Source organism: Dermacentor albipictus, chromosome 1 (genome assembly GCF_038994185.2).
Source record: "Dermacentor albipictus isolate Rhodes 1998 colony chromosome 1, USDA_Dalb.pri_finalv2, whole genome shotgun sequence".
Taxonomy (NCBI): domain Eukaryota; kingdom Metazoa; phylum Arthropoda; class Arachnida; order Ixodida; family Ixodidae; genus Dermacentor; species Dermacentor albipictus.
This window is the reverse complement of record NC_091821.1, coordinates 50,409,104-50,436,674: the sequence shown is the minus strand read 5'-3', so window position 1 is coordinate 50,436,674 and position 27,571 is coordinate 50,409,104. Positions and strand designations below refer to the sequence as shown.

The 27,571-nt window shown below is 44.0% G+C and overlaps 1 protein-coding gene across 3 annotated transcripts in view; it reads right to left on the bottom strand.

Annotated features, from left to right (window-relative positions):
* The window catches only part of LOC135912008 (nose resistant to fluoxetine protein 6-like), a 98,407-nt gene that overhangs the window by 21,865 nt on the left and 48,971 nt on the right, over window positions 1–27,571 (bottom strand). For all 3 annotated transcript variants that reach the window (XM_070520960.1, XM_070520964.1, XM_065444391.1), the window contains exons 2-8: window positions 15,090–15,274; window positions 10,961–11,087; window positions 9,871–9,958; window positions 3,381–3,661; window positions 2,043–2,136; window positions 1,857–1,958; window positions 105–270 (exon numbers count right to left, since the gene is read on the bottom strand). In XM_070520960.1, the coding sequence (XP_070377061.1) occupies window positions 105–270; window positions 1,857–1,958; window positions 2,043–2,136; window positions 3,381–3,661; window positions 9,871–9,958; window positions 10,961–11,087; window positions 15,090–15,274 (1,043 nt within the window). The remainder of the gene's footprint in view (window positions 1–104; window positions 271–1,856; window positions 1,959–2,042; window positions 2,137–3,380; window positions 3,662–9,870; window positions 9,959–10,960; window positions 11,088–15,089; window positions 15,275–27,571) is intronic.

The window sequence follows — 27,571 nt, the reverse complement described above, 5'->3', positions numbered from 1 at the left end:
ACACCAGGTATAAAAAAAAAAGCGAGTCTTTGCCGAATCCGTAAGTTGCACTATTGAGAGCGCAAACAGTATCTCAAGGTTCGCAAGCAAACAAGTAAACTTACTATATCTTCGTACTTGTTGAAGTTGTTGATGTGAAGAAGCACTGTCCACCAGTTTTTTGAGCAGCCGTTGTAGTATTTCGAGAAATGCTCTTCAGCCAGTGGCCCGCGGGCTAACTTTGGTAACAGAAAGAACGCTAAAACAACCACCATAGCAGGTACCGTCGTCCTGAAAAGGGAAGGTAAGAAGTGCCCCCAAATCACATGACGTCACAAAACATTACAACGCGTTCGACAACAGGCACATGTTACAATGTGGAGCAAGCCTTGGTGATTATGGACACGACATATTGTAGGTCATTTCTCGCAACGTTGAAGCCTCAGAGGGCTGTAGCGTGTAATGGCACATTATTCCACATGCTATATGTAAAGCTGTGCGAGCCAGTGCCGTCACTAATTCATCCGTTCTTTCAACATGGCACGATAATTCTTTTTTTCGTTATTGTCTATTTTATGCCCCATGTGTCAATGTCAATTTTCAATTGGCATTGTTGTATAAGTCGAGGCTCACCCCAGGTAATAGTAAGGCCCTAGTTTTTATCACATAGTAAGTACCGAAATTTACACTTAACGAGAAATACTACACCAACAAAAGCTTGTGAACGTTAGACAAGTATAGAACATCACACGAAAAAAAGAAAAAAAAGGAAGCCTCTCCACATTATCCGATCAAGCAGCGACAACATATCTTAAAGACAAAATGCCGCAAGAGAAAGAGAACCTTATAGAATATCACTGTGCCCGTGCTTTCTCGCATTGAGTCATACAAGAATGACGGCCGCTGTAACGCAATAAGCATTACAAATTCCTCGTATATTCCTTCATTCAAAATCAAGCCTAGTCATTGATGATACATCACTGAATGTATTACCTGAACTTCCCTTGTTTCATCCTTCTCCTTTCTTTCCTTCTGAAACAACCTTGTGGCCCGAATGGCCATTACATATAGGAATACTTATCAACACGTTAAGAAAGAGCAGACTGGCGCAACTCGTGTTTCTTTAACACAATCGACAACATACTCTGACGGTCAAAAAAAAAATATTCTTGCTTACGCATGCATAGTATACTTGACGAAACTTTCAAAGTACTTTAGAAGCGACAATATGTATCGTCATGATTTGTTTCGCGGCTGCTGTACGGCGTCTCATGCTCATGAGATGGAGCAGGACACTGTCATTTTCAATCTCTTGAGGTCACGAGCAGGGTACATGGCTGCTAAACTTTTGACGAAATTTGTACTTGTTGTCAAGCACCTACGACACCGCATATTTTTGACAACCCGCCAAGTAGCTGACACGTAGCCAAAAAGTTGAGGCTATACTATATAGGGATCACTAGAATTTTATTTTTCCTTTGGGATAATATAATGCCACCTCCTCTGCCAATGCACTTTACAGACGTGTGCATCGCGGTCTTAATCGTTTGTGTCAGCAGTGGCAGTATGTAAATACCTTTTTTAGCAACTACAAAAAGCACTCTCCGTATTGCCAACGTGCGGACCTTCAACGTGTACCAAGTACACCTTTGCTCTCACAGAATTAGTTGGCATCTAATTAGAATGTTGTGTTCCAGTGAATGCACAACACAGGCAAAGGATGCTGACTTAGGGCACCTAACACCCTCCAATACTTGGCTCATGTGAAACGCTCCGCATGTATTTTTCAGCTTTTTCCTTACTTTGTGCAATCACTCAGTGCTCCACGAAAGCATGTAATCGGCGGCGAAATGATACTCATTTACTTGGACTTTTACCTTAAGTAGCGACGAACAATGATTATTATGATCTGGACGAAGGCGTTCTTCTTCCGCAGTGAGTCACGTCTCTGTAAAAGCGTATAACCCAGGAGAAACCCACTGCGACAGAAAAAGAAGAAGAAAAAGACTGTTAAGTCTTCTCAGCACTGCTTATGGACCTTGCACTGCGCAGGAACACGGTACCTGACGAAGATGAATGTAGACACACAGACGAATCCGTTCGCAACCACTTGAAAACGAAGCGATTCCGTCAGTTCCACTGCTCTGAACACTGAATCTAGAAGTAAATAAAGAATTAGGGGTCTCATACCCAAATACTCGAGAGAATAACACATTCAGTCTCTAATTAGCCCATTACCTAAGAAAAAAGATTGACCCTGTGCTGAGCCAGACGTTCTTCAGATACTACGGAGTTCTTAAAACGCCGACACCGGCTAACTACAGCTATCAACACCAGCTTGTGCATGCGGGTATCTCCTGCACGCGTGGTCTCACGTATGGTGTTTAAGTAACGTCGACAGAAGCGGGGCACGTAAACACCTTATAAATAACAGTATACCTGCGCGCTTTGAACTGTGACCTTACACGGAGAGGCCGAGAACACGCGCATATTCTAAATGCGGCATGAGAGCGACATTCAGTCAGTCGACATCTATAGCCATATCATTCTTTTTTCATGGTCTTTAATGGGAATGTCAGCCTTCCTATACCCCAGAATCAAGAGAAGTGCAGGGGTTCTGTTATATGGGACATGTTGGTGCAACGGGATCGTCAGGATACAATTTTTCCTTTCGGGACCATGCAAATGCCGAATGGTCTGCATCAGCGAGTGTCTATAGTCGGTCGAAGTCAAAACTGCCTTCCCGACGTATTTTCCCTCATCCCGACAAGGTAGGAAAGTTGCATGAAAAGATGATGGTATCTGGCAGGCAGTTCGCTGCCGGAAACTATAGAACCCGACGCTCTAGTCTTGCTATTCTCCCGCGTCGACACTACGCGTTCCGCTGGTATCTTGGCCCACCAGAGCGAAGTCATGCATGGAACAATGTTGGATCTGGCTGTCGCAGCCCGCTCTCAGATTTGACCTGCCAGCATCTACGCACAAAAAGAAAAGAAAGAAAAAAAACCTGCAGCACTTGGTGGCTTCCAGTATCCTTTTCAATACGCGCGCTTCTGGCAACACTATTGGGCGCCAATATACGCTAGTTCCAGTGAAACACTTCTTGGGGTTGTGAATGCACGTTGCGTCGCTTTCCTCTGGTCAAAAGTTTTCCTTGTCCTTTCATCAAGAAGATTGTGGTTACGTTTTTCAGCGCAAAGCAACACCGGTTACCGCATAAGTTAGACGGAAGCAGAAGACCCGCGCACTTTTTGTGGGCGTGCGCTAAATACGCGTCCGAGTGCTTGTCGGTGCTGATAGGTACACTATAGCGACGTCCTGCACTCATGAAAAGATTTACAAAACGCGAAATCTTAAAAAAATAGCAATACAAAGAGTGATATCGACGTGTGCAGCCTTACCGATGGCGTCTGCATGAACGCAGTAATAAGCATGGGAGAGGATCACCCACAGTGCACTCAGGAACTTCATGCCGTGGAGAAACCTGAGTCTCTGACTGTCTCCACCCTTGTCGCTAACGTCGAGGAGCTTCCTCGTATTTGAAACTGCGGAGTAGGCAACCACGAGTTTCTTCCAGGGCCCCGCCAGCCGTTTCTTGGTATGATTTCTTTCGTATTGCGTGAGCAACAGGTCAGCGCACGTGCTCAAGATGATCACGATAAGCACAGCACCAAAAAATGAGCTGAAAAAGAAAGGCAAGATATGACGAGATTGATTGGTAGTGAGCTGCCTAATGAAATAAATTGGAGTGAGTAGAGCCTTTAAAAAAATTAATTATGTGGTTTCACATGCCAAAACGACGATTTGATTGTGAGGCACGCCGTAGTGGGGGACTCCGGAAACTTGTACCTCCTGGGGTTCTTTAACACGTACCTAAATCTAAGTACACAGGTGCATTTCGCCCCCATCGAAATGCGGCCGCAGTGGCCGGGATTCGATACCGTGACCTCGTGCTTAGCAGCCCAACACCATAACCACTAAGCAACCACGGTGGGCAGTAGAGTCTTTAAGTGAATATTATAATAATACCGTGCAAAAATACGGAGCCAAGGAAAAAATACGGACGACACGAGCACTTTCATTTGAAGGTTTATTAGAAACATGTGCTGATTAAATCTACAAGGCCACGCAAGACAGAAAAAGAGAAAAAAAGAACAAAATGATTATGCCAAAAGTGCGGTGACTCAATAATTGTCGCACATGGGCGAGGTTCAGCTATGTGTTATCTAGAAAGACGAACCCTTGCTTGCTTAGAGTGATAGATGGCTGGCTCACAATGGAGTGCGCGCGCTTTTCAATCTGGAATGCTTAAACCTGTGTAAGCCAGCCAGTTAGCGCGCTAAGTAAGCAGGACTTTGTTTTTATACATAACACATAAGTGCACCTCACCCATATGACCACCGATCTTATCATCCATCCTTTGACATTCTCACCTTGTTCTATTTAATTTTTCATTGGCGCACGTTTCCAATAACTGTTAGCGCTCGTATCGTCCGTACTTTTTCCTTGGCTCCGTTTTTTTGCGCTGTAAATCATAAATCTATTACAACTCGCCCAGCTCTCAATTCTCATCCATAAATATACACCTTGTCCTGACCTTCTCTGCACGACCATTATGTCAACGTAATGGCGTCATTAGCCAGTCTTTGTGCTGCGTCTGAGGCGCGATTTCGCAAATGCTCGTCCAATTTGGAACTTTTCAAAGGTTTTGAAGTTGCCAACTCGTTTTTACCCAAAGAACGCATTCGACACCGACACATCACGTTGGGCCATTAGAACTCAGATGATGCAGGGAAGGAAGTAATCACATTCCCACGTTAAGATGAAAGGTATCGACAGAATTCAATCAATGATCACCCCCCCCCCCCCCCTTGAGTGAGGCTATACTCACGGACAACTTTCTGTAGCTATGAAGGGAAAGCTACGGGGGCGGAGCTTCTGCACATGTGGCAGAAGCTCCGCACAATAGCACATATGGCAGTGCTATTGCACCGCGCAATAGCACTGCCAGCGTTTGACAGTGATTTTGGATGCTCGGAACAGACGGCGAATCGATACAGGAAGCTTCCACGTCCAACGGTGTCGCGTTTTCCCAGACGCGGAAGGGAAAAGCCGCAAAATAACGCGCAGGCAACGCAGGCAACGGGACTGGAGAACCAGACAAGAAGGGTATCTGCTTTATATATATATATATATATATATATATATATATATATATATATATATATATTCTTCTTTTGGACGATTAGCTGGTCTCGATGCAGCAACCAGGCTAGATCCTATGTACACGCCTTCTATTCTGGATAAGCATAATAAAAAAATTGACAGTCGCTAAGTACCCTTACGCGATTTGAATGCGAAAGGATAATGACTTGTCTAATTAATTAGTTACATCCATGATAGACGACGTCATGCAGTGCCACGTGACCTTCACACTTCTACCTTAATCCACCTTAATTCATTTTATTACACCTTAGTCTACCCTGCTCTAATTTGTACCAATCTAAATCCACCTTTATCCCCTTTAATTCACCTTCGTCCACTTTACTACACCTTAATTCACTTTGCTCCACTTTAAGTCCCCTTACATTAAGTTGTTCTAACTTTAATTCACATTATTTCACTCCAATTTACCTTACTTCGCTTTATTTCACTTTATTCACGATAATTACCCATAATTCCTTCTAATTAACGCTGTTAAGTCATTTACTATATTCTGTATTACTACTTACGTGATACAAGACGCTGATGACGTCACATTTAATTTTGGTACCACTCGTAGCGGGAAATGCCAGTTTTTCTGCCTCATGGGACATGATTACCAATGATTACTAATGCTTTCGCATTAGTAATCATTGGTGAGCTTCCAAGGGAAGATTACCAAGGAAGAAAGCACGTAGAACGTTAGTATAGTTCTCGGAAGCTATGCACACTCGTTCCACCAGCGTTCTGAAATAACCAACTTGTCAGTGCTGTCGCTAACATTCTCCAGCAGAGCGGCGTTTTGGCAGAGATCAGTATATGTTTTTTAAGTTCACCAAAAAAGCCATCATTCCTGTTGAGTATGCAGACTTAGATGCGTCGTTACTTCTGTGGGAGTTCAAACAAGAAACGGGTCTTCAACCTTCAACAAGGACAGGGGCTTCTGCAGGTAAGCTCTGAAAGGACTCTTTCTTTTTTTCGGTTTAGACATGTGTTTCTTGCAATGAAGAGCCTAAAGGCAGATTAATTCTGCCTGATTAGGGTCCCTTCACTGCTCGGTAGCAGTGAGTAATCAAAGGCTCTTCCTTGAACTAGTAGCAATAATCACACAAATGTAACGAAAAAGATATCAGCGTCGCGTTAGATACTTCAAATAGCAAGAAATGCAAAGAAAGAAAGAAAGAAAGAAAGAAAGAAAGAAAGAAAGAAAGAAAGAAAGAAAGAAAGAAAGAAAGAAAGAAAGAAAGAAAGAAAGAAAGAAAGAAAGAAAGAAAGAAAGACATCACACAGAGCATCGACGTTCAGCCTCACAATGAACGCACTCGCGCGAGAAGTAGCCAGGATTACAATCGACAAGAAAGAAAACAGCAAAAAATAAATTACGGAAACGGAAAATTATGCCATGTTGTGAAGTAGACAAGCATACACAGCATTCACCAGCAACAAGGGACACTTGAAAGTAGAAAAAGTAGCAAACAATTAGTAACGACCACATGCAGTATAACAAACAATAAAAACAATATTTTTTAATTGATCGGCTTATTGAGGGAAGAGAACCAGATAGTAAATACATCACAATTTCTTTTCTTTAAACTGAAGTCAGAGCCACCCTGACGAATTATTTCGCAAATACACTTATTATTGTGCTGAAGGTGATATTCGGTGTATAGGATAGTATTTAATTTCCGTATATGTCCCTGAATAACGTGGTTGTCAAGTGTTTCGCTCTGACATTGACTCAAAAAAAAAAAAACTTCCTGACGGGTTTTGGCAGTGAAGAAGGCGTCAAGGCACAGTGTTTTGTCTTTTCTGACTGAAGCCACGAGTTTGCTGAGGCTGGCCTCTTCGCACTTCGACAGTGCATAGTCTTGTTTAATTCACCCGTTTTATCGCCTTCGCTGTTTCGCCGTGTTGGACAGCTGTGAATTACTTACCGAATTCGTACGTATAACACACAAACAAAGAAGAGAGTCAGACACTGACCACAGTCAGTCAGCAGGAAATGATAGTGAACAAGGCTCACCTGGCGCAGCTCAAGCTCTAAATTTTCTTGCAAGTTACCACATTTTAACTATCATCGGAATATATCTATCTTATTAGCGCTTAGTTAGCCTACGAGCAGGCGAAGTTTTGTCAAACCCTCGACTTAATTGGGGGACGTATAACGGGACCATAAACGAAATACTGGAACGGACTTACCGATGTCCGGAGAATAATATTAAAAAGCCTAGAGTGTTGCGATTACAACGTGACCTGATGCCACAGACAGCAACCAGAAAATACGGAGACTGCCAGCGCGAACACTTGAAAGACCAGTGCCTGTAATCTGAATCATTCATTAACTGCATCGCTTGCACTCAGTTGCTCCTTACAGGGTAGTGAGCAACGACTATCTGAGCAAGTTGAGCCCCACTCTTCTTTGCCGCCTTTGAAATGCGCTCCACCACCTAGATACCCAGCTGTGTCAGGAAGCTCCCTAACAGGGTGCTTTAGCTCTGGTTTAAAGGGCCCCTGAAACGGTTCGGACAAATTTTGTAGGCGCGTAGGGTACAGCTTAAGTAGAACATTCGCACCACAATTTAAGTGAAGCGTTACGTATTAATGGAGCTGCAAGCGATTAGAAGTTACCCTCCTCCCTAGCTATGCTTTTCCTCCTCAACTCGCTCGCCGAGCGAGCGGCGCTAAGCTCCGCCTTCACTGGTTCAGCGTCACGATGCGACGTCACATCGCTCACTTCCGGTTGTTTAGGAGCACGCCCCCTCCCGCGCGAGACATCTCCGCTAGCCGCTTGGCCGTCGACCGAGAGCTATCGAAGCAGCGTGCGTTGCGAGCATTCTGTCGTAGCGCCGAACGTGTCCGGTACTCCGCTAAAAACAGGCAAGCTGGTCATTTCGGCAAATGACTGGAGGCATAAACTCAAGCTGATGAAGGAACTTTAGCGTAGACGTACATGAGCAGCCTGATCGGTCTGCACGGTCCAGACACTTGCTGGCGCAGCGCTTAACCAGTCAAACAAAGTGCTAATATTGCTCTAACCAAGTGGAAAGCATTTTAAATATTTATAAATCAACGTGTTGATGATTACACTCCTGCGAAAAATACACACCAGCAGCAAAGAATACACTTCGTTGCTGCTACTGTGTATGGTTGAGCTCTGTGCCACCAGGTGGCTGCACCGTGCAGACCGTTCACATTTGCCCTTCTGCTCATCTCGTGGCTCATCCCGGCACAGTCAAGCGGCCAGACCCTGTCCCCTTGCGCTTGCGTTTGCCCTAATACTGGACTCGCGGTTTGCAGGTCGCTAGGTTTGCAGTCCACAAGGCAACAAAGTCGAATCATAGTGCTCGCGAAAAGACTGAGACCGACTCTGACCGCGGAGCTCTCGTCAAAATGGAGTACGTTGTAACACAAGCGGACGACACTTGCTGTGTGCCGGAAGTGCTGAAGTGTACTAAAAAACTATTCTTGTGTATTCTCTTTAAGTTATTTTCTTTTTACAAAAACAAAGTAACTAACATTCCAACTATTACGAGCATCATTTGTTCACCATAAAGTTGGAAAAATTATCGACCACGCGCCCTGGTCAGCCAATCAGATAGCTCGCCCATGTGACGTAATATGGGTTATTTGCATCATATGGGTAGGGGCGGCTTAAAATTCCGCCGAGCAGTGCGCTGCGATCGGCAGCGATGTGTATTTTTAAAACCTTATAATAAATTACACGCTTTACGCAGAGCACTTAGATGCATCAATTAATGATCAGAAGAACCTACTCTAACGACTCAGTACGTTTGTAGAAAATCGCCAAAATCGTTTCAGGGTCCCTTTAACTACGATGCCGCCGACTCAAAGACATGTAAAACGCAAGAGCGCTTTCATGAAACAGCCTACCCACCAGTTCGAATGGAAATGTGTTGTATTTGATAGAGAAAGGTAAATTATGGTAACCGTAGGAAGCGGAGCTTTTATTTAGGGCCTGTAAGTTTTTAGAAAAATTACCGAAAACTGGTATGTTTAAAAAAATGGAAGCACGAAGTTTACAGATGCATTGTACAATGCCTATGACCGTTTTTCAAAAGTCCTACTCACATATTAGCGTTATTATTATAGCGACGTATAATACACAAATTTTGTCCGCTTTGGATGTGTTATTAGGGGCAATTTACAGAATTGTGATATTGTTTTCCATTTCTGAGTTACGGAGCTGTAAACTTGATAGCATCTCTTTTTTTAAAAAAGTTCGCGATTTTCAACAATTTTTAACAAAAGATTGACAACCTAAATCGAAATTCTGGTTAGAAGAGTCGCTATACTTCAAGTTTTACTTTCAAGTGCAAGAAACCTCATCAAATTCGGTGCAGTGATTGCTGATAAAAATGATTTCTCTGTTTCCATCTATTTAGATATGAACTTTCGAACTAAAGCTTCCTCTCAAATAAAATCGCATCTCGTAAGTTGTACACTAGGCTTCCGTTCATTGCTTATAGCTTAACGGTCGAGCCTAAGGCACGGAAAAAAATCTTGCGTCCGAAAACAAGGGGCGATCGCGAGCTAGCAGGTTAGATTCTCACCTTCATTGCCAGCATTCACTTAATCTTGTTACTCGGTCTTAAAGCTTCTAGCGTCATTCATCAATGTTTCTTAGCGGCGTACAGATGCTGAATGGCAAATATACTAATGCTTACGTACATGATGCCAACTTCTAGCGTCTTCAGGCGGACGGTTTCTTTGACTCGGCAGTACCGCAAGGATGCCTCCGCACCATACGCCGAAGCCACTGCAATGTGAAAGTAGTTTTCGGGAAAGTAGTTTTCGGTGATGCCTGAAAAGGGCACGGGAATGTTGCTGTGTCGAGACATATTGCGACTAAACTTTGCGAGGCTGAAAAAAATATACCGACACTTGAATTAGTTCTTGTTTTATTGCGATAGCAATTATATGGACACTCATAGCGCATTTCCACCGTCGGTGTCGGCTCCGCCATCACCGTGAGGTTGCGTATAAAGTCCAAGGGCGATAACACCGCCACCGCACGCTTTATGCCGCATGTGCGAGTGACGGCGCTCGAGGGAAGCCGACGAGCGCGGCTCAATCACGCACGCGCGAAAGAGACAAAAGCGGGGAGGAAGCGTGCCGTCTTCAGTCGTGCGCGAGGCGCCCAACGTTGTGAGCCACCGGGACGAGGGGAGAGAAAGGGGGCGGCGTTCTGCTTCGGCTGCAACTGCGCATGTGGTAGCTGCATGCGGTCGCGTAGCCGTAGCTTGAGAGCGATTTGCGTTAGAGGCAGAGTCTAGTTGCGTCGGTGCTCGTAGCTTTGTGCACGCCGTGTGTTCTCGGCGCGCACTTCGCGTTGAAGCGATAGACAGCACGAATGTCACTCCGCTCGCTGCTGCAGCCGCGTTTCCTCACACCAGCGTTTGGACAGCGAGTTTCCGCGGTCATCGGGTGAGATGTGTTCATGTTTGATGGTGCGCGCATGACACCATGCTTGTTAATTTAGTTAGTATGCCTATGTTTACAAGTTTATACGGCCGATAAAACTACTATCCTTACTTCGTACAGATGTCCACTAATTTGCTATCGCGATCGATGCTTCGCCTTTCGGGCGAAGCTGCGACTTTATTTATTTATTCTCGCCGCCTCATGTTCGTGAGATGTTACGTGAATTACAGGTACAAATGAGGAACTGACAAGCAAGGCATATTGCATTCTCAAATATATGTTTATCCACAAAAAGGTAAACAGATCTTCGTAGAAATATCAGAAGTGGCGTACTCACCGCCCGAAACAATGTGATTCATTTCCTTCTGCTGACACACCGAAGGGATGCAGATGCCCGATCGGCTGCCAATGTGAAAGCGCTCTCGTGTGTTGTTCAGCCACAGTCGGATGTCCAGTCTCGGGTGCTGAAACGCGGAGAAAGCATAGAAGTGAGCTTGTTTATATATCAATGAATCCTCGCAGAATAATCCCCTTTTCACATGATGTTATAATCCAGTGACGGGCATTTGAACAAATTAAATGCTACTCCTCAAAGCGGCTTATTATATTCAAGCTCACTACGCTACAGGGTGATGGGAGCCGTACTTAGAGTCGCATTTGTCCGACCTGTCCGCTGTGTCTGCGCCCATGGCCACTCGCTGGAAACTGCGCGCAGCTTCTTGAGACCTGTACAGCGCGCACCATCTTTAAAATTCCGCTGATAATTTTGGTGTAACCGGCCGAAAAAAAGTGTCACGGACCGCGGGATCGGAAAAAACGCTGAATTTCGGAGCAGCTTGTAGAAATCATACAGTAACAACAGTGCACAGTACGAAACAGTGAAGCCGTACAGCGCTATTTTCTTCGCACATCATCATCAGCCTAGTTACGCCCACTGCAGGGCAAAGGCCTCTCCCATACTTCTCCAACTACCCCGGTCATGTACTAATTGTGGCCATGTTGTCCCTGCAAACGTCTTAATGTCATCCGCCCATCTAACTTTCTGCCAGCCCGTGCTACGCTTCCCTTCCCTTGGAATCCAGTCCGTAACCCTTAGTGACCATCGGTTATCTTCCCTCCTCATTACATGTCCGGCCCATGCCCATTTCTTTTTCTTGATTTCAACTAAGATGTCGTTTACCCGCGTTTGTTGCCTCACCCAATCTGCTCTTTTCTTATCCCTTAACGTTACACCCATCATTCTTCTTTCCATAGCTCATTGCGTCGTCCTCAATTTCAGCAGAACCCTTTTTGTAAGCCTCCAGGTTTCTGCCCCATATGTGAGTACTGGTAACACACAGCTGTTATACATTTTCCTTTTGAGGGATAGTGGCAACCTGCTGTTCATGATTTGAGAATGCCTGCCAAACGCACCCCAGCCCATTCTTATTCTTCTGGTTATTTCAGTCTCATGATCCGGATCCGTGGTCACTACCTGCCCTAAGTAGATGTATTCCCTTACCACTTCCAGTGCTTCACTACCTATCGTAGACTGCTGTTCTCTTCCGAGACTGTTAAACAATACTTTAGTTTTCTGCAGATTAATTTTCAGACCCACCCTTCTGCTTTGCCTCTCTAGGTCAGTGAGCATGCGTTGCAATTGGTCTCCTGAGTTACTATGCAAGGCAATATCATCAGCGAATCGCAAGTTGCTAAGGTATTCTCCATCAACTTTTATCCCCAATTCTTCCCACTCCAGGCCTCTGCATACCTCCTGTAACCATGCTGTGAATAGCATTGGAGAGATCGTATCTCCCTGTCTGACGCCTTTCTTTATAGGGATTTTGTTGCTTTCTTTGTGGAGGACTACGGTGGCTGTGGAGCCGCTATAGATATCTTCCAGTATTTTTACATATGGCTCATCTACACCCTGATTCCGTAATGCCTCCATGACTGCTGAGGTTTCGACTGAATCAAATGCTTTCTCGTAATCAATGAAAGCTATATATAAGGGTTGGTTATATTCTGCACATTTCTCTATCACTTGATTGATAGTGTGAATATGGTCTGTTGTTGAGTAGCCTTTACGGAATCCTGCCTGGTCCTTTGGTTGACAGAAGTCTAAGGTGTTCCTGATTCTATTTGCGATTACCTTAGTAAATACTTTGTAGGCAACGGACAGTAAGCTGATCGGTCTATAATTTTTCAAGTCTTTGGCGTGCCCTTTCTTATGGATTAGGATTATGTTAGCGTTCTTCCAAGATTCCGGTATGCTCGAGGTTATGAGGCATTGCGTATACAGGGTGGCCAGTTTCTCTAGAACAATCTGACCACCATCCTTCAACAAATCTGCTGTTACCTGATCCTCCCCAGCTGCCTTCTCCATTTGCATAGCTCCTAAGGCTTTCTTTACTTCTTCTGGCGTTACCTGCGGGATTTCGAATTCCTCTAGGCTATTCTCTCTTCCACTATCGTCGTGGGTGCCACTGGTACTGTATAAATCTCTATAGAACTCCTCAGCCACTTGAACTATCTCATCCATATTAGTAACGATATTGCCGGCTTTGTCTCTTAACGCACACATCTGATTCTTGCCTATTCCTAGTTTCTTCTTCACTGTTTTTAGGCTTCCTCCGTTCCTGAGAGCCTGTTCAATTCTATCCATATTATAGTTCCTGATTACCGCTGTCTTACGCTTGTTGATTAACTTAGAAATCTCTGCCAGTTCTATTCTAGCTGTAGGGTTAGAGGCTTTCATACATTGGCGTTTCTTGATCAGATCTTTCGTCTCCTGCGATAGCTTACTGGTTTCCTGTCTAACGGCGTTACCACCGACTTCTATTGCGCACTCCTTAATGATGCCCATGAGATTGTCGTTCATTGCTTCAACACTAAGGTCGTCTTCCTGAGTTAAAGCCGAATACCTGCTCTGTAGCTTGATCCGGAATTCCTCTAGTTTCCCTCTTACCGCTAACTCATTGATTGGCTTCTTGTGTACCAATTTCTTCCGTTCCCTCCTCAAGTCTAGGCTAATTCGAGTTCTTACCATCCTATGGTCACTGCAGCGTACCTTGCCGAGCACGTCTACATCTTGTATGATGCCAGGGTTAGCGCGGAGTATGAAGTCGATTTCATTTCCAGTCTCACCATTCGGGCTCCTCCACGTCCACTTTCGACTAACCCGCTTGCGGAAAAAGGTATTCATTATCCGCATATTATTCTGTTCTGCAAACTCTACTAATAATTCTCCTCTGCTATTCCTAGAGCCTATGCCATATTCCCCCACTGACTTGTCTCCAGCCTGCTTCTTGCCTACCCTGGCATTGAAGTCGCCCATCAGTATAGTGTATTTAGTTTTGACTTTACCCATCGCCGATTCCACGTCTTCATAAAAGCTTTCGACTTCCTGGTCATCATGACTGCATGTAGGGGCATAGACTTGTACCACCTTCAATTTGTACCTCTTATTAAGTTTCACAACAAGACCTGCCACCCTCTCGTTAATGCTATAGAATTCCTGTATGTTACCAGATATTTCCTTGTTAATCAGGAATCCGACTCCTAGTTCTCGTCTCTCCGCTAAGCCCCGGTAACACAGTACATGCCCGCTTTTTAGCACTGTATATGCTTCTTTTGTCCTCCTAACCTCACTGAGCCTTATTATATCCCATTTACTGCCCTCGAATTCCTCCAATACCACTGCTAGACTCGCCTCAATAGATAGCGTTCTAACGTTAAACGTTGCCAGGTTCAGATTCCAATGGCGGCCTGTCCGGAGCCAGGTATTCTTAGCACCCTCTGCAGCGTCACAGATCTGACCGCCGCCGTGGTCAGTTGCTTCGCGGCTGCTGGGGACTGAGGGCCGGGGTTTGATTGTTGTATTCATATAGGAGGCTGTGGCCAAGTGCTGCACCAGGGTGGCCAATCCTGCTCTGGTGAGAGAGTGCGTTACCGGTTCTGGTCACCGGGATCAGGCCGCACTCCAGGCCTGTTTGTGCAATTTTCTCAACACACGGTTGTTTTTTTTTTTGTATTCGCACATACTGGGCTGTAAATCCGAAAACCAGGCTGCGTTTTGAGGTGGCGAAAGTATCCATCTATTTGTGAGATTCCGCAGTCCGTAAATTTTTGTGGTTTGCTTTGCAAAGCAGCGATACCTGACACTTATGGCCGAGGATGTTAAGTTCCGAGCCCCTAGAGTGTGAATTAAATATATCCAAGCGTTTTATTTCAAGGCCTTTCAATGCAGGAGAGGCTGTTAAGTAGAAGGGAGTATCACGATCGCAGGTTCGATTCGTGGCCAAAGCGGCGATGGCGACATTAGCGTCATTTCAAAGCCGAGCAGAAACCCGAAGCAAAACCCCACCCATTTCATTTCTATTTCCCTACGCGACTGAGGCAAAGCAAAGTTCCCGGTGGCCTACATGCGCGCGTGCGCTTTCGTGAGCCCACTCGTCTCGGCCGTCAAGCGCGCCATATTTACTCACTTGTCGTAATTCTTCTTTAGTGAATGCAGCCAGCGAAACTTCGGTCGGAGGTCTCCAAAAGAGGGTGCAGTACCTGCCCCGAATGCCCGAGTCAGCCTCCACGCTGAGACACTGGTCCTGACTGCCGAAGTTGGCGAAGCCACCTTCGTAAACGCCGTTGGGCATGAATCCTGTTGCTGTGATCACTGCGAGCATTTAGTACTTTCTGAGTACACGGTGTGTGTAAATACCTACGCTGGAGTGCACCTAAATTCATACACGCTAAACAACCTGTTGCTGGGCTGGTAGGTTCACCTGCAAGGATGACGTAACCTAGAAGTTCTATTTAAGACGAAGCACGGACAGAAAGTAGTGGCGCTATTCTAAAGCTATAGTCCATTCGTCGGCCTAAAGCTTAAAATATGCACACAATGCTATAATATATGTACATAAAAGACACACGAAGAGATCGTTTCCCTTAAAAGTCGCTTCAAGAGCCTTAATAGGTGTTCACTGAAATTCAGCTTCTTAGGAACCTTTACCCACGTCCCGCAACCCCTCGTGGTCGTATTAAATTGGAGAGAGAGAGAGAGAGAGAAATTGAAATGGTAATCTGGATAGGTCAGCCTTGCTGATCGCTTAGCATGTTACTCCACGTGTTGGGTGATAATTATGATAGATACAGTTATCTCATGAACACACAAACAGTACATGTAGCACACGCCGTGGTTGCTTAGTGGCTTTGGTGCTGCGCTGCTATAGACATGAGGTCGCGGGATCGAATTCCGGCCACAGCGACCGCGTTTCTATAAGGGCGAAATGCAAAAACACCCGTTGCTTAGATTTAGGCGCATGTTGAAGAACCCCAGGTAGTCAAAATTAATCCGGAGTCCCCCACAACGGCGTACCTCATAGTCAGATCGTGGTTTTGGCAGGTAAAACCCTATAATTTAATTTTTTTAAGGACGATGACGGTATGACAAAGAATGCATGATAGCGTATAGGTGATGACAACAAAATGACGACGATGGTATGAGAACGGCGGCATAATCCCAATTGAATTACGGCAGCATGATTTCGATAGAATGACGAAATGGGAATGACGTTGATAGACTGATGAAAGTTGTATGATGACGACAGCACGACGACCATCGGATGAAGATACTGAAGTGATGATGATGGTGCAACGAGAGCGTGACGACGATGGCATGGCGAAAACGGTATGATGACGACATTACGAGGAGAGTCGGATGTCGAAGTTACAGTGATGACGACGAACCGCGACGACATCCCGACGACTGTGTGACAACGAATGCATGATAACGATGGCACGACAACGGCATGAGGACAATGGCGTGATGACTGTATCATGAAACCTGTATGATGGCGAAGGCATGACGACGACGGCATGATGAGAATCGGGTGACGAAGCTGGAGTGACGATGATGACAAGACCATGACGGTAGAACGAAACCAGATGAAGAAGCGGGAATGACGACAATGGTACGACCAAGGCGGCATGCCGACGACGATATGACAAAGGACGCATGGCGTTGTCTGTGTGATGACGACGCAATGAAGACGCCGGTATGACAAGGGGAGCAGTATCACGATTGAATGACGATAACATGATTACCATAGAATTACGAGCAAGAAATGACGTCGATAAATTGACGAAAGTGGTTTGACGACGACGGCATGACGAGAATGGTATGACAATACTAAAGTGATGACGACGGTCAAACGACAGCTTGGCGACAGTGACATGACGACAATAATATGGTGACTATGGTATGATGACGACGGCATGACGAGAGTCGGATGTCGAAGTTATAATATGACGATGGAATGACCGCTATGGAATCCGGACGATGGTATGACAGCAAATGCATGACGACGACTGTAACGACGATGCAATGACGACGAAGGCATGATAACGACATGAAGACAATGGGACGACGACCAGTTTATGATCACAATGGTGTGACGATACTGTATCACGAAACTTGTATGACGACAACGCATGATGAGAGCAGGATAACGTAGCTAGAGTGATGAAGATGGTACAACCACGATGGTACGCCCATACCATATGAAGAAGCGGTGATGACGAAAAGGCACGACGAAGACAGCATGACGACGAAGGTATTACACAGGATGCGTGATATTGACCGCGGCCACACTTTCCTCTCCCATGTGATCGTCGATATCCTTAGCTCATGTTCTACCAAGCACAAACTGGCTACACCGTGTAAATACACCGTGTAAATAGTTTTATACCCGTGACAATATCGTCTATGTGACGATAACGCAATGACGATGCTGACATGGCAATGGTCGTATAATCACGATTGAATAACGACAGCGTTATTACGATAGAATGAAGAACAAGTAATGACGTCGATGGATCGAAGAAGGTGGCTTGACGAAGACGGCATGACGAGAATGGAATGGCAATACTGAACTGATGACAACAGTTAAACGACAGCGTGACGGCGATGGCATGGCGGCAATGGTATGACGACGAGGGCATGATAAGAGTCGGATGCCGAATTTACGATGACGATGACGGAACGACTGGGATGAGATCCCCACGATGGTATGACAACGAATACATGACGATGATGCAATGATAACGATAGCATGACAATGGAATGAGGACAAAGAGATGACGGTGAGAGCATAGTGACAATGCGTGACAATGACTGTATCATGAAATCTGTATAACGACGATCGCGCGATGACGATGGCACGACGAGAGTCGGATGATGAAGCTGCAGGGACGATGATGGCACGAACGCGATGGCGTTACAACGACGGTCTGAGAACGGAGGCACGATAGCGAGTGTCTGTCGATCACGACATGACAACGGTGGCGTAAGCACGATTGAATGACGACAGTATGATTACAGTGAAATGACGAAGAAAGATTGACGTCGATGGAACGACGAAGGTGGTATGACGACGACGGCGTGACAATCGGACGACGTTACTCAAGTGATGACAATAATAAAATCACAACTTGAGGACTACGCCAATATGACGACTGTGATGGCTATGGCTCCATGACGACAGTATGATGAGAGCCGGATGACAAAGCTGGAATGACGATCGTGGAACGACCACGACGGCTTACTATGGTGGTGTGACAACGAATACACGACGACTTTATGACGATGATGGTGTGACGACGACGGCATGACGAGTGTCGAATCACAAAGCTGAAATGACGGTCGTGCAACGACCCCGACACCATCATGACCACGAGCACATACCTTGTGGCCCTAGCTGTTAAATAGCTTGCCCCAATGGGTCTGGCTCAGGGGCGTGACGACGACGACATTCTGAGAGTAAGATGTCACGGAGATAAAATTACGACAATTAACAACTACGATGGCATCATGACCAGGAGCACAATTGGGCCACTGGGTCGGCGTAAGATAGATAGATAGATAGATAGATAGATAGATAGATAGATAGATAGATAGATAGATAGATAGATAGATAGATAGATAGATAGATAGATAGATAGATAGATAGATAGATAGATAGATAGATAGATAGATAGATAGATAGATAGATAGATAGATAGATAGATAGATAGATAGATAGATAGATAGATAGATAGATAGATAGATAGATAGATAGATAGATAGATAGATAGATAGATAGATAGATAGATAGATAGATTGTATGTACTGGAGATTTACATACAGATTGACTATGATTGTATGATTGACTATGAATCTGTATGATTGACATACAGATTGACTCCTACGCCATGGTTGGCGCGGACTGTCGTCGATTCAGTTTCTTACATAACTCTTAATCTGCTGACCGGTAGTAATAACAAACCAATGAATCAGTCCCATGCACAATAGCTCGTGTCGGATAGCTATCCAGTCCTGACGACGACCTCAACCAGTCATGGTTTACTTTCATCACACTAACTGCGTTTCACGATACATTATCGTGAAACGCCGATACGGAGGCGTCAACATTAAAACAGGGCACGCGGATACCTTACTGCCATTTACTACGCATAAAAAAAACATGCGCCTATGTTTTTATGCATAAAGACTTCAAAAATTCCATTGTCGCCCGCACGTGTTTTGCAGTGAAGGCACAGTTTGGGAGTGCCTAGCGGCGAGATCGGTTGTGGATTTCAAAATGTTTTTATCGCGTCAAACAAAATTTACTCGAATTAAAATTTTTAGATCACAAGATGAAACGTTGGTACGTATAATGAGCTATTTCACGTATTTTTATCTGGGGGGTCTTACTGCTTCATTTCGGTCTCAACACCGTCGAAAAGTGACTTTGAGCCAAATTCGGTAGCAATTTTCTAGAAAAGTATTTGATTTCATATTCGAACATAATTTTCAGCATAAATTATAGCAAAGGGAAAAAATAGCAAAAAAAGAGTATTGCGGCTGAAACACTAAAGATTTTCATGCAAAAAAAAATTCTAAAAGCTCACTACTTTTTGCTATTTTACTAGCCGATTAAACGAGGAAAGTTCATAAATGTCAGGAATTCAACCGGCTCAAATCTGGCAGCGCCTTGAAGAATTTGCCCTTGCAAGCCTTGGTTTCAAAAAACTGAAATTTACTGTATAAAAGTGGAAACCAAATCAACCGCGAGATTGTAAAGCTTACTTAATGCATGTTAACTCAGGCGCATGCGTCAGCCAGACTTCTATCTCTCTGTATGATAAAGAAACCAGAGAAAGAGAGAGAGAGAGAGAGAGATGAAGAGGGAAGACAGGCAGGTTGACCAGATATCAGTCTACGGTTCGCTACCCTACACTGGGGTGGGGAGATAGGGGTTAGAAAGAGGTCACAGAAGAAAGGATTAAAAACGAAAAAAAAAGGGAAAGAAAGGCACACACAGACACACACACACACGAAGGGCGTTCCAGTCAGAAACGTTCACAAAGGCCTGTAGATGGCAAGAAGCGCAGCAGCGCTTGCACGGCCTTCTTCTGCGACGCTAGGTCCTGTCGATGGCGTGTAATTCCTTCTTCCGATAGAGGTCGGTCGTCCTGCTCCAAGTTGTTGCATTGCAAGATAGGCTGACACCCTTTCACCACTTGTACGCATCACTTGGTCCCATTTCATGCATATTTATTCACTTATTTGAAAAAATAAACTAGTTGTCCGTCTGCGCTAAAAAAAAAGAAAACACTGCATCTATGTCGTCTACTTCCTTTGTCCTTCGTCCGGGTTGCATTGCCGACCGCTAAGAATACGTTCATAAGTATGTTCACCTATGACATCGCATAATAGAACAGCGCCAGTAGAATATTCTAAAATAAGATTTCTCATTGTAATTGGTTTGATACTTCATTAAAAGAAAAGTTCATCCAATCAACTTTTCCTTATTCGCTTAAACCTTAAAGAGCGCTTTCGTAACCAATAACTTTTTTAGAAAATACTTTTTAGGAATACTTTTTAGAAATACTTTGAGGAAGCTCATTAACACAATCGCCAATTAGACTAATTTTTTCCGAGAGAATCGCCGAAGGTCACTTTCGGGGTCTGGGATGTTTCGCGTGGAATGACGCAGCTACGTCACAGGTGGACGTCTCCTAAGATGCTTGTCAATTGCGCAACCTACCCGGCAGGCTAATTTAATTAAATACCTGCGGTTTTACGTGCCAAAACCACGATCCGATTACGAGGCGTGTCCTATTGGGGGACCCCAGAATTATTTGACCACCTGGGACTCGTTAACGCACGCCTGTAGATAGAAGCAAGCGAGGGTTCTTGCATTTCGCCCCTTTCGAAACGCGGTCGCCACGGTCGCTATCAAACCGGCGACCTCAATCTCAGCAGCGCAACCTGAGTTCGCTGCAGCGCAAATCCATAACCACAAGAGAGAGAGAGAGAATGAAAAGGAAAGGCAGGGAGGTTAACCAGATATGAGTCTCCGGTTTGCTACCCTGCACTGGGGATGGGGGATAGGGGTTAGAAAAATGGCAGAGGAAAACGCTAAAAAAAAGGAAAAAAAAAGACACGCACACATGGAGGTGCACACACAAATGGCGTTCCAGTTAAAGTCGTTCACACAGGCCGGTAGATCGTAAAAAGCGCAATAGCGCTTGCACGGCCTTCTTCTGTGACGATAGGTCCTTTCGATGTTGTAGAATTAATTTTTCGGATAGCGGTTGGTCATCCAGTTGGTCAAGTGCGTGGCGAAGGCATGCCCTCTGGGAACTGTACTGCGGGCAGGCACACAAGATATGGCCAATTGATTCTTCAAGGCCGCAGTGGTCACAGGTTGGCCACAAGCTACCAAGGTGAGTATAGGTATAACGATCGGCTGCATTGTATTTCAATAAAGAGCCAAAGGACAAAGCTTCGCAAGTAGTTTCAAGAACTTCCTTACAACTGCGCTGCAACGTTCGAAATACGAAAATATATGTTGGAATCCGCGACGGCACATTGTCGTATTGGCGCTGGGGTAACTGCGTGCATTTAAAAAGAAAATGCAAGTTTGACTTTTATTCTCTCTTCTAATAAAAAAACCTATTACCGCAAAATTTGCAAAAACCGTTTCGAAAGACTATTTCATCAGTCTAAACTGATTGTTTCTCTTTAGCGTCGTTTTGACAATACATGTTTACATAAACAAAATTATATTGTCGCAAAAAAAAAATAAATCGAAGCAGTTTTGACGTCCTCATTACAATGCTCGACTTCGAAACATGTGACTGTTGGTTCGACACCTACTCGGATATCTTGTATCGCCCTGTACCTGGACGAAAGCGAACAACAGGATCGGCTCGTCTCGTAGCTAAGAATCACTTTTCGCAGTAAAACGAGCATCGGACTTTTGAACATTGCATCTGTTAGGACGTTTAATGCCCACATAATTTATGTATTGTACACATTTCTATGGACCATACCAATATGAAACCACAATTTCACGTTAGTTGTAAAGGACGCATCAGATTTGTTTGACTTAAACGCACTGATGTGTGCACAATATATAACACTGTGGCACACGTTTCTGATGCAGAGTTGCGGAGCAATAGTTCTGGCACTCTTCCTCGGCGTCGGTGTAACCGAGCGAACGAGCACAACAGCGAAGGATGAAAGAGAGAACGCGGAGCGGGAGATGAAAGACGCGAGCCGCGAACGGCGGAGACCAATGAGACGCCCGTTTGCTTCAAATCAAATCAAATCAAATCAAATCAAACTGTCTTCCAACATTCGTTATTCCAACATTTCAGTGACGTGAACGCGGGGAACTGGTGTCATGCGCACCCGCCCGACCGCTCGATGCGCACTCATATCTGCACTCTTGGCACGGTAACGTTTAATAAAGGGTAATATTCTTACAAATTTGTGCACCTATAAATAGAAATTACATAGTAACCTCTGCTCAAGTAACCTTCAATAAAGGGGTATATTCACACAAACTTCCGCACCTATAAATAAAAACAAGCTTCTAACTTTAAGTAACGTCGAATAAAGGGGCATATTTTTACAATTTTATGCACCTATCAAGTAAGAAGAATATAGTACCCCTTAGTATAGGTACACGTAGCCTTTTGCATTGTAACTTTTCGTATAGGCATACAGTCTTACAAGTATTCACCCTAGCGTCCTTCTGCGCATGCCGATGAATATAGAACACTGACTCTTCAGCCATCCGTCAAACTTCACCGCAATGCACTAGCGTAACTCACTGAGCAGCTCTTTACAAACATTATATTTAAATGGATCGGCCAAATTTAAACAACTTTCTGTTACCAAGGTCTAGAGAATGCACTCTTCTGAATATATAGGCATTTAAGGCACTTTGTCCTAACTTCTCTGCAGCGTTATAGCAGCGCTTTTGTCAAGCTTAAAACGCTCCTATAACTCAGCAGGGCAGTCACGTCTAAGTGCCGTGAGAGCGTACGATATCAGAAAAAGGTAACATTTCGACATAGGTAACGGAAAGTTAGTGAACTTCAGCCGGTCTTCTGAAATACCATTTTCTGAAAGCGCTGCTCATTAAGTTACGCTAGGGCACTGCAATGCAGTTCAATGGATGCCCGAAAGGAGAATGTACAAACTGGACGCGCGGTCCAGTTTGTACATTCGGTCCAGTTTGTACAGTGTACGGAATGGACGCGGGTGAATACGTGCAAGACTGTATGTCCATAGAAAGATTACAAAAAAAAGAGTTTATGAAAATGGCCGTAAAAGCTGCGCCCTAAATTCTTAGACATGACTAATTCGCTAATATTAATATACAGGGCTTATGACAAAATGACACCTTATTGCGGTGAAAGCTTCATAGCAGTGACAGACATTACAATTTGCGCGATAGTCAGTGCAAATAATTCGGGACAACACTTTACTGATTAGCTTTTTTCATTTCTTTAAGGGAGATGTTATTGCATATTGAAGGCAGCCAGTACTGAAAGCATAACAATTTGCTATAAATTGTGCCTGGCATCAGTTTCCAGAAATTGGAAGTCAGTATGTTCAATGAGGTGCCTTGCTGTTTCAGTTTCAGTTATTGCCTCTGCACCCCCTGCAGCAAAATTTTGTAAATAAATATCTCAACTTTAACAGCAAAGGTTCTTATAGCATGTTTGCAGTATGTGCTTTTGAGACTATTCTGCGGCAGAACCCGCTATGGAGTGCTGATTGACCAGTAATTGGTCAGTCAGCACTCCAATTGGTTGTTTATATGCTAATCAGTCAAATGTTGTAATATTCGTACCAATGACTATTTCGCAAATTATGTTGCTGCTATTATAAAACTTGTTCAGTAGAAATCAACATTTCGTCTCAAATTCTCCATTTTTATCATTCAGGGACAGTCTCGATCACAGTGTATGTCACCTTTGCCACCTTGCTATTTTACAGCGCCGGTCACTTACACAAGGCAGCTTGCAGCAGTTACTATAGGAGGCACGATGGATTAAAAAAGTTTTAACTTTTGAAATAAACTAGCACATACTTGGTAATTTTAGGATTAAATGTGCAAAACAAAGAATAATTGATGAAATATACAGTATGCTGCTTTTGTACTTGTGCTGTTCTCGCACGTGGTGGTTAATCCTCCTAAGGGTGATTATCTCCGAGAACGGCCCGTGGTAGAAATCAGCTGCACTCTTTTTACAGAAGAAGTTAAATCTTCTAAAAATTGATTTCCCCTTCCAAATCCCAAATTCTGATAAGGTGCTAGGTTTTGCGGAAAAGAATTTTGACAAAGGTTTTCTGGTCAGCTAGTTGGACATTAAGAATTTATAATACTCCTTGCCACAACAAACTCCTCTTTTGCGTAGAACAGTGCATTGTCAGCTTTGGCTCGGTAGCATCTCAGAATGCAGCAGGTATGTCCACAGGTCTCCTTGAATTGCTAAGCTTTTATCTGAAGACTACTTACGTGTTGAATGGAATGACGAGATCATCATTCAAAGGAGGTGATCTGTATAGGCTCATGCATAGCTTCTGTTCTTAGAGACATATTTTAGCCCATCGTGACAGACTAATTTTTCTCAGCCTCAAAGATTTTAATAATGCGAATGTATATAGATGTATGAACGATTTTTTTTTAATGCAAGGAAGCGAACATGGTTTTCCAGCCACTGTCAATCAGCTCCTAGCGCTTTTTCGCGAATGTTGCAATCCTTAAAAATTAATGAATGAAATTCCAGAAGATGGTGTTTACGGTTTCTTGATTTGAAGCTAAAACTCACTCACAGTCATGTGTGCAGGGAGTACCGTCCAAGGGCTTGTAAACCAATTTTACCTCGAAAGGCAAGTGACACGACTTTCCTCAGCAGGGTATCCTGACAGTGTTCTAGTATCTATAGCTGAGGGAAAGTTGAAAAAAGAAAAAAAATGAAAGACGCTTTCAAGAAGGGAATAGATTCCGCACTGTAGTAATTCCGTACATGCACCATACCTCGCACCGTCTAAAAAAGATAGGAAATCGTAGCAATATCAGAGTAGTGCTTTCCGCCCCTGAGAAGCTAGGGAAACTTTGCCAAATGACTAATCCTTTCCAGAAAAAGAAAGAGCCGTGCACTGTCCGACATCGTGATCATTTTGTAACGTGTGTGGCATGGTATATGAAGTTTCCTTATCGTGTGGTTCCAGCTATATCGATCAGACTGGAAGGTGTGGGAATGAAAGACTTCTTGAACACTGGAGGAAAGTGGGGAATTACCGCGATGGGAATCTTTCTGTGCATTGTCATGACTGTGGAATAAAGAACAAGAAGCAGTGTAAACCCTTGTTCAACATGTGTAAGATAGTAGCCAAAAACGTACCAGGATGTTAGGGACATGATTGAAGCAGATTGCATTAGAAAGGCGGGAGTGTCGGGCGTGAGCGCACCTTCTGTTTTTCTGTCGTCCAAAGAAACTAGTTTCTGAGCATGGCCACCTGATGTCGGCATTTCGGTCTTGTGACGTCATGAAGGAAAGTGTTCATATGATGCAATTTTGTAAATACATGATCATTTGGAAGTAAGCACTTGTGTTGTCAACTCCTCACTTTGTCCTTGTTTGTGCGCGCTTCACCGTGATCTGCTATTATTCTTTAAATAAGTATAGTTTACAATTCAATTGCAAACTATTCCTATCAGTCTGACCATATCAACACAAAACGCCAGTTCCATGCGTGAGGTCTAATGCTGTGCGTCTGAACAGAAGACATGATAAAGCCCACCTTTAAGAATAACAAACACGGTGACTAACAGAGATACAAAAAGCAGGTGTTTAGGAAGCGCGCAAGTAGTTCGCTTCAATAAAACTGAGTAGCGTGAGCATGAACTGACGGTAAAATATAAGACAGAGACATCATCATCATCATCCGCCTATTTTACATTCACTGCAGGATGAAGGTCTCTCCCTGCGATTTCCAATTACCCCTGTCCTGCGCCAACTGATTACAATTTGCGTCTGTGAATTTCCTAATTTCATTACCTTACCTAGTCTTCTGCCATCATAGAGTGCGCTTCCCTTCTCTTCGCGCCCTTTCTGTAAACCTGATAGTCCACCGGTTATGTAACCTGCGCATTACATGACCTGCCCAGCTCCATTTTTTTCTCTTAATGTCAATTAGAATAACGGCTATCGCCATTTGCTCTCAAATCCAAACCGCTCTCTTCCTCTCTCTTAACGTTACGCCTAACATCTTTCGTTCCATCGCTCTGCGCGGTCCTTAACTTGTTCTAGAGCTTTTTTGTCAACCTCCAAGTTTCTGCCCCGTATGTTAGCACCGCTAGAATGCCCTGAATGTACAACTTTTTTTTAATGATAGTCGTATAAGCTTCCAGACAGGATCTGGCAATACCTGCCGTATGCGCTCAACCCATTTTTATTCTTCTGTAAATTTTCTTCTCATGATCAGGGTCGCCTGTGAGTAATTTACCTAGATAAATGTAGACCTTTAAAGACTCTGGAGGCTGACTGGCGATCCTGAACTCTTGTTCCCTCGCCAGGCTGTTGATCATTATCTCTGTCTTCTGCATATTATTCTTCAACCCCACGCTTACACTTTCTCTGTGAAGGTCCTCAATCACTTGCTGTAACTCGTCTGCAGTGTTGCTGAATAGAACAATGTCATCGGCAAACCGAAGGTGGTTGAGATATTCGCCGTCCATTCTTACTCCTAAGCCTTCCCAGTTTGAATACTTCTTCCAAGCACGCAGTGAATGACATCGTATAGATTGGCTCTCCTTGTCTGACCCCTTTCTTTATAGATATCTTCCTACTTTTCTTGTGTAGAATTAGGGTAGCTGTGGAATCTCTGTAGATATTTTCCAAGATATTTACGTAAGCGGCCTGTACTCCTTGATTACATAATGCCACTATGACGGCTGGTATCTCTACTGAATCAAATGCTTTTTCGTAATCTATGAAATCCATATAGAAAAGCTGATTGTACTCTGTGGATTTCTCGATTACCTTATTAATGACATGGATGAGATTCTTTGTAGAGTATCCCTTCCTGAAGTCACCCTGTTCCCTTGATTGTTGCCCTTATTCTTTCGGAGATTATTTTGGTAAATATTTTATATAATACTTCGAGTAAGCTAATGGGCCTATAATTTTTCAAGTCTTTACCGTTTCCCTTCTTGTGGATTAATATACTGCTTGCATTCTTCCAGTTTTCTGGGACCAATTGCAGTCGATACACACTGCGTATAAAGAGCCACCAGTTTTCCAAGCATTAGGTCACCTCCATCTTTGATTAAATTGACTGTTATTCCATCTTCTCCTGCCACTCTTCCTCGTTTCATGTCTTGCAAGGTCCTTCTTACCTCATCGCTAGTTATAGGAGGAGTTTCTGTATTATGTTCATTACTGTTTCTAATTGAGGTATCTTTCCTCCTCTAGGTACTGTACAGGTCAGTATAGAATTCTTCCGCTGCTTTTACTATATCTTCGAGATAGATGATGATATTACCCTGCTTATCTTTCAGTGCATATATCTTGGTTTGTCCTATGCCAAGTTTTCTTCTCACTGATTTCAAGCTGCGTCCAT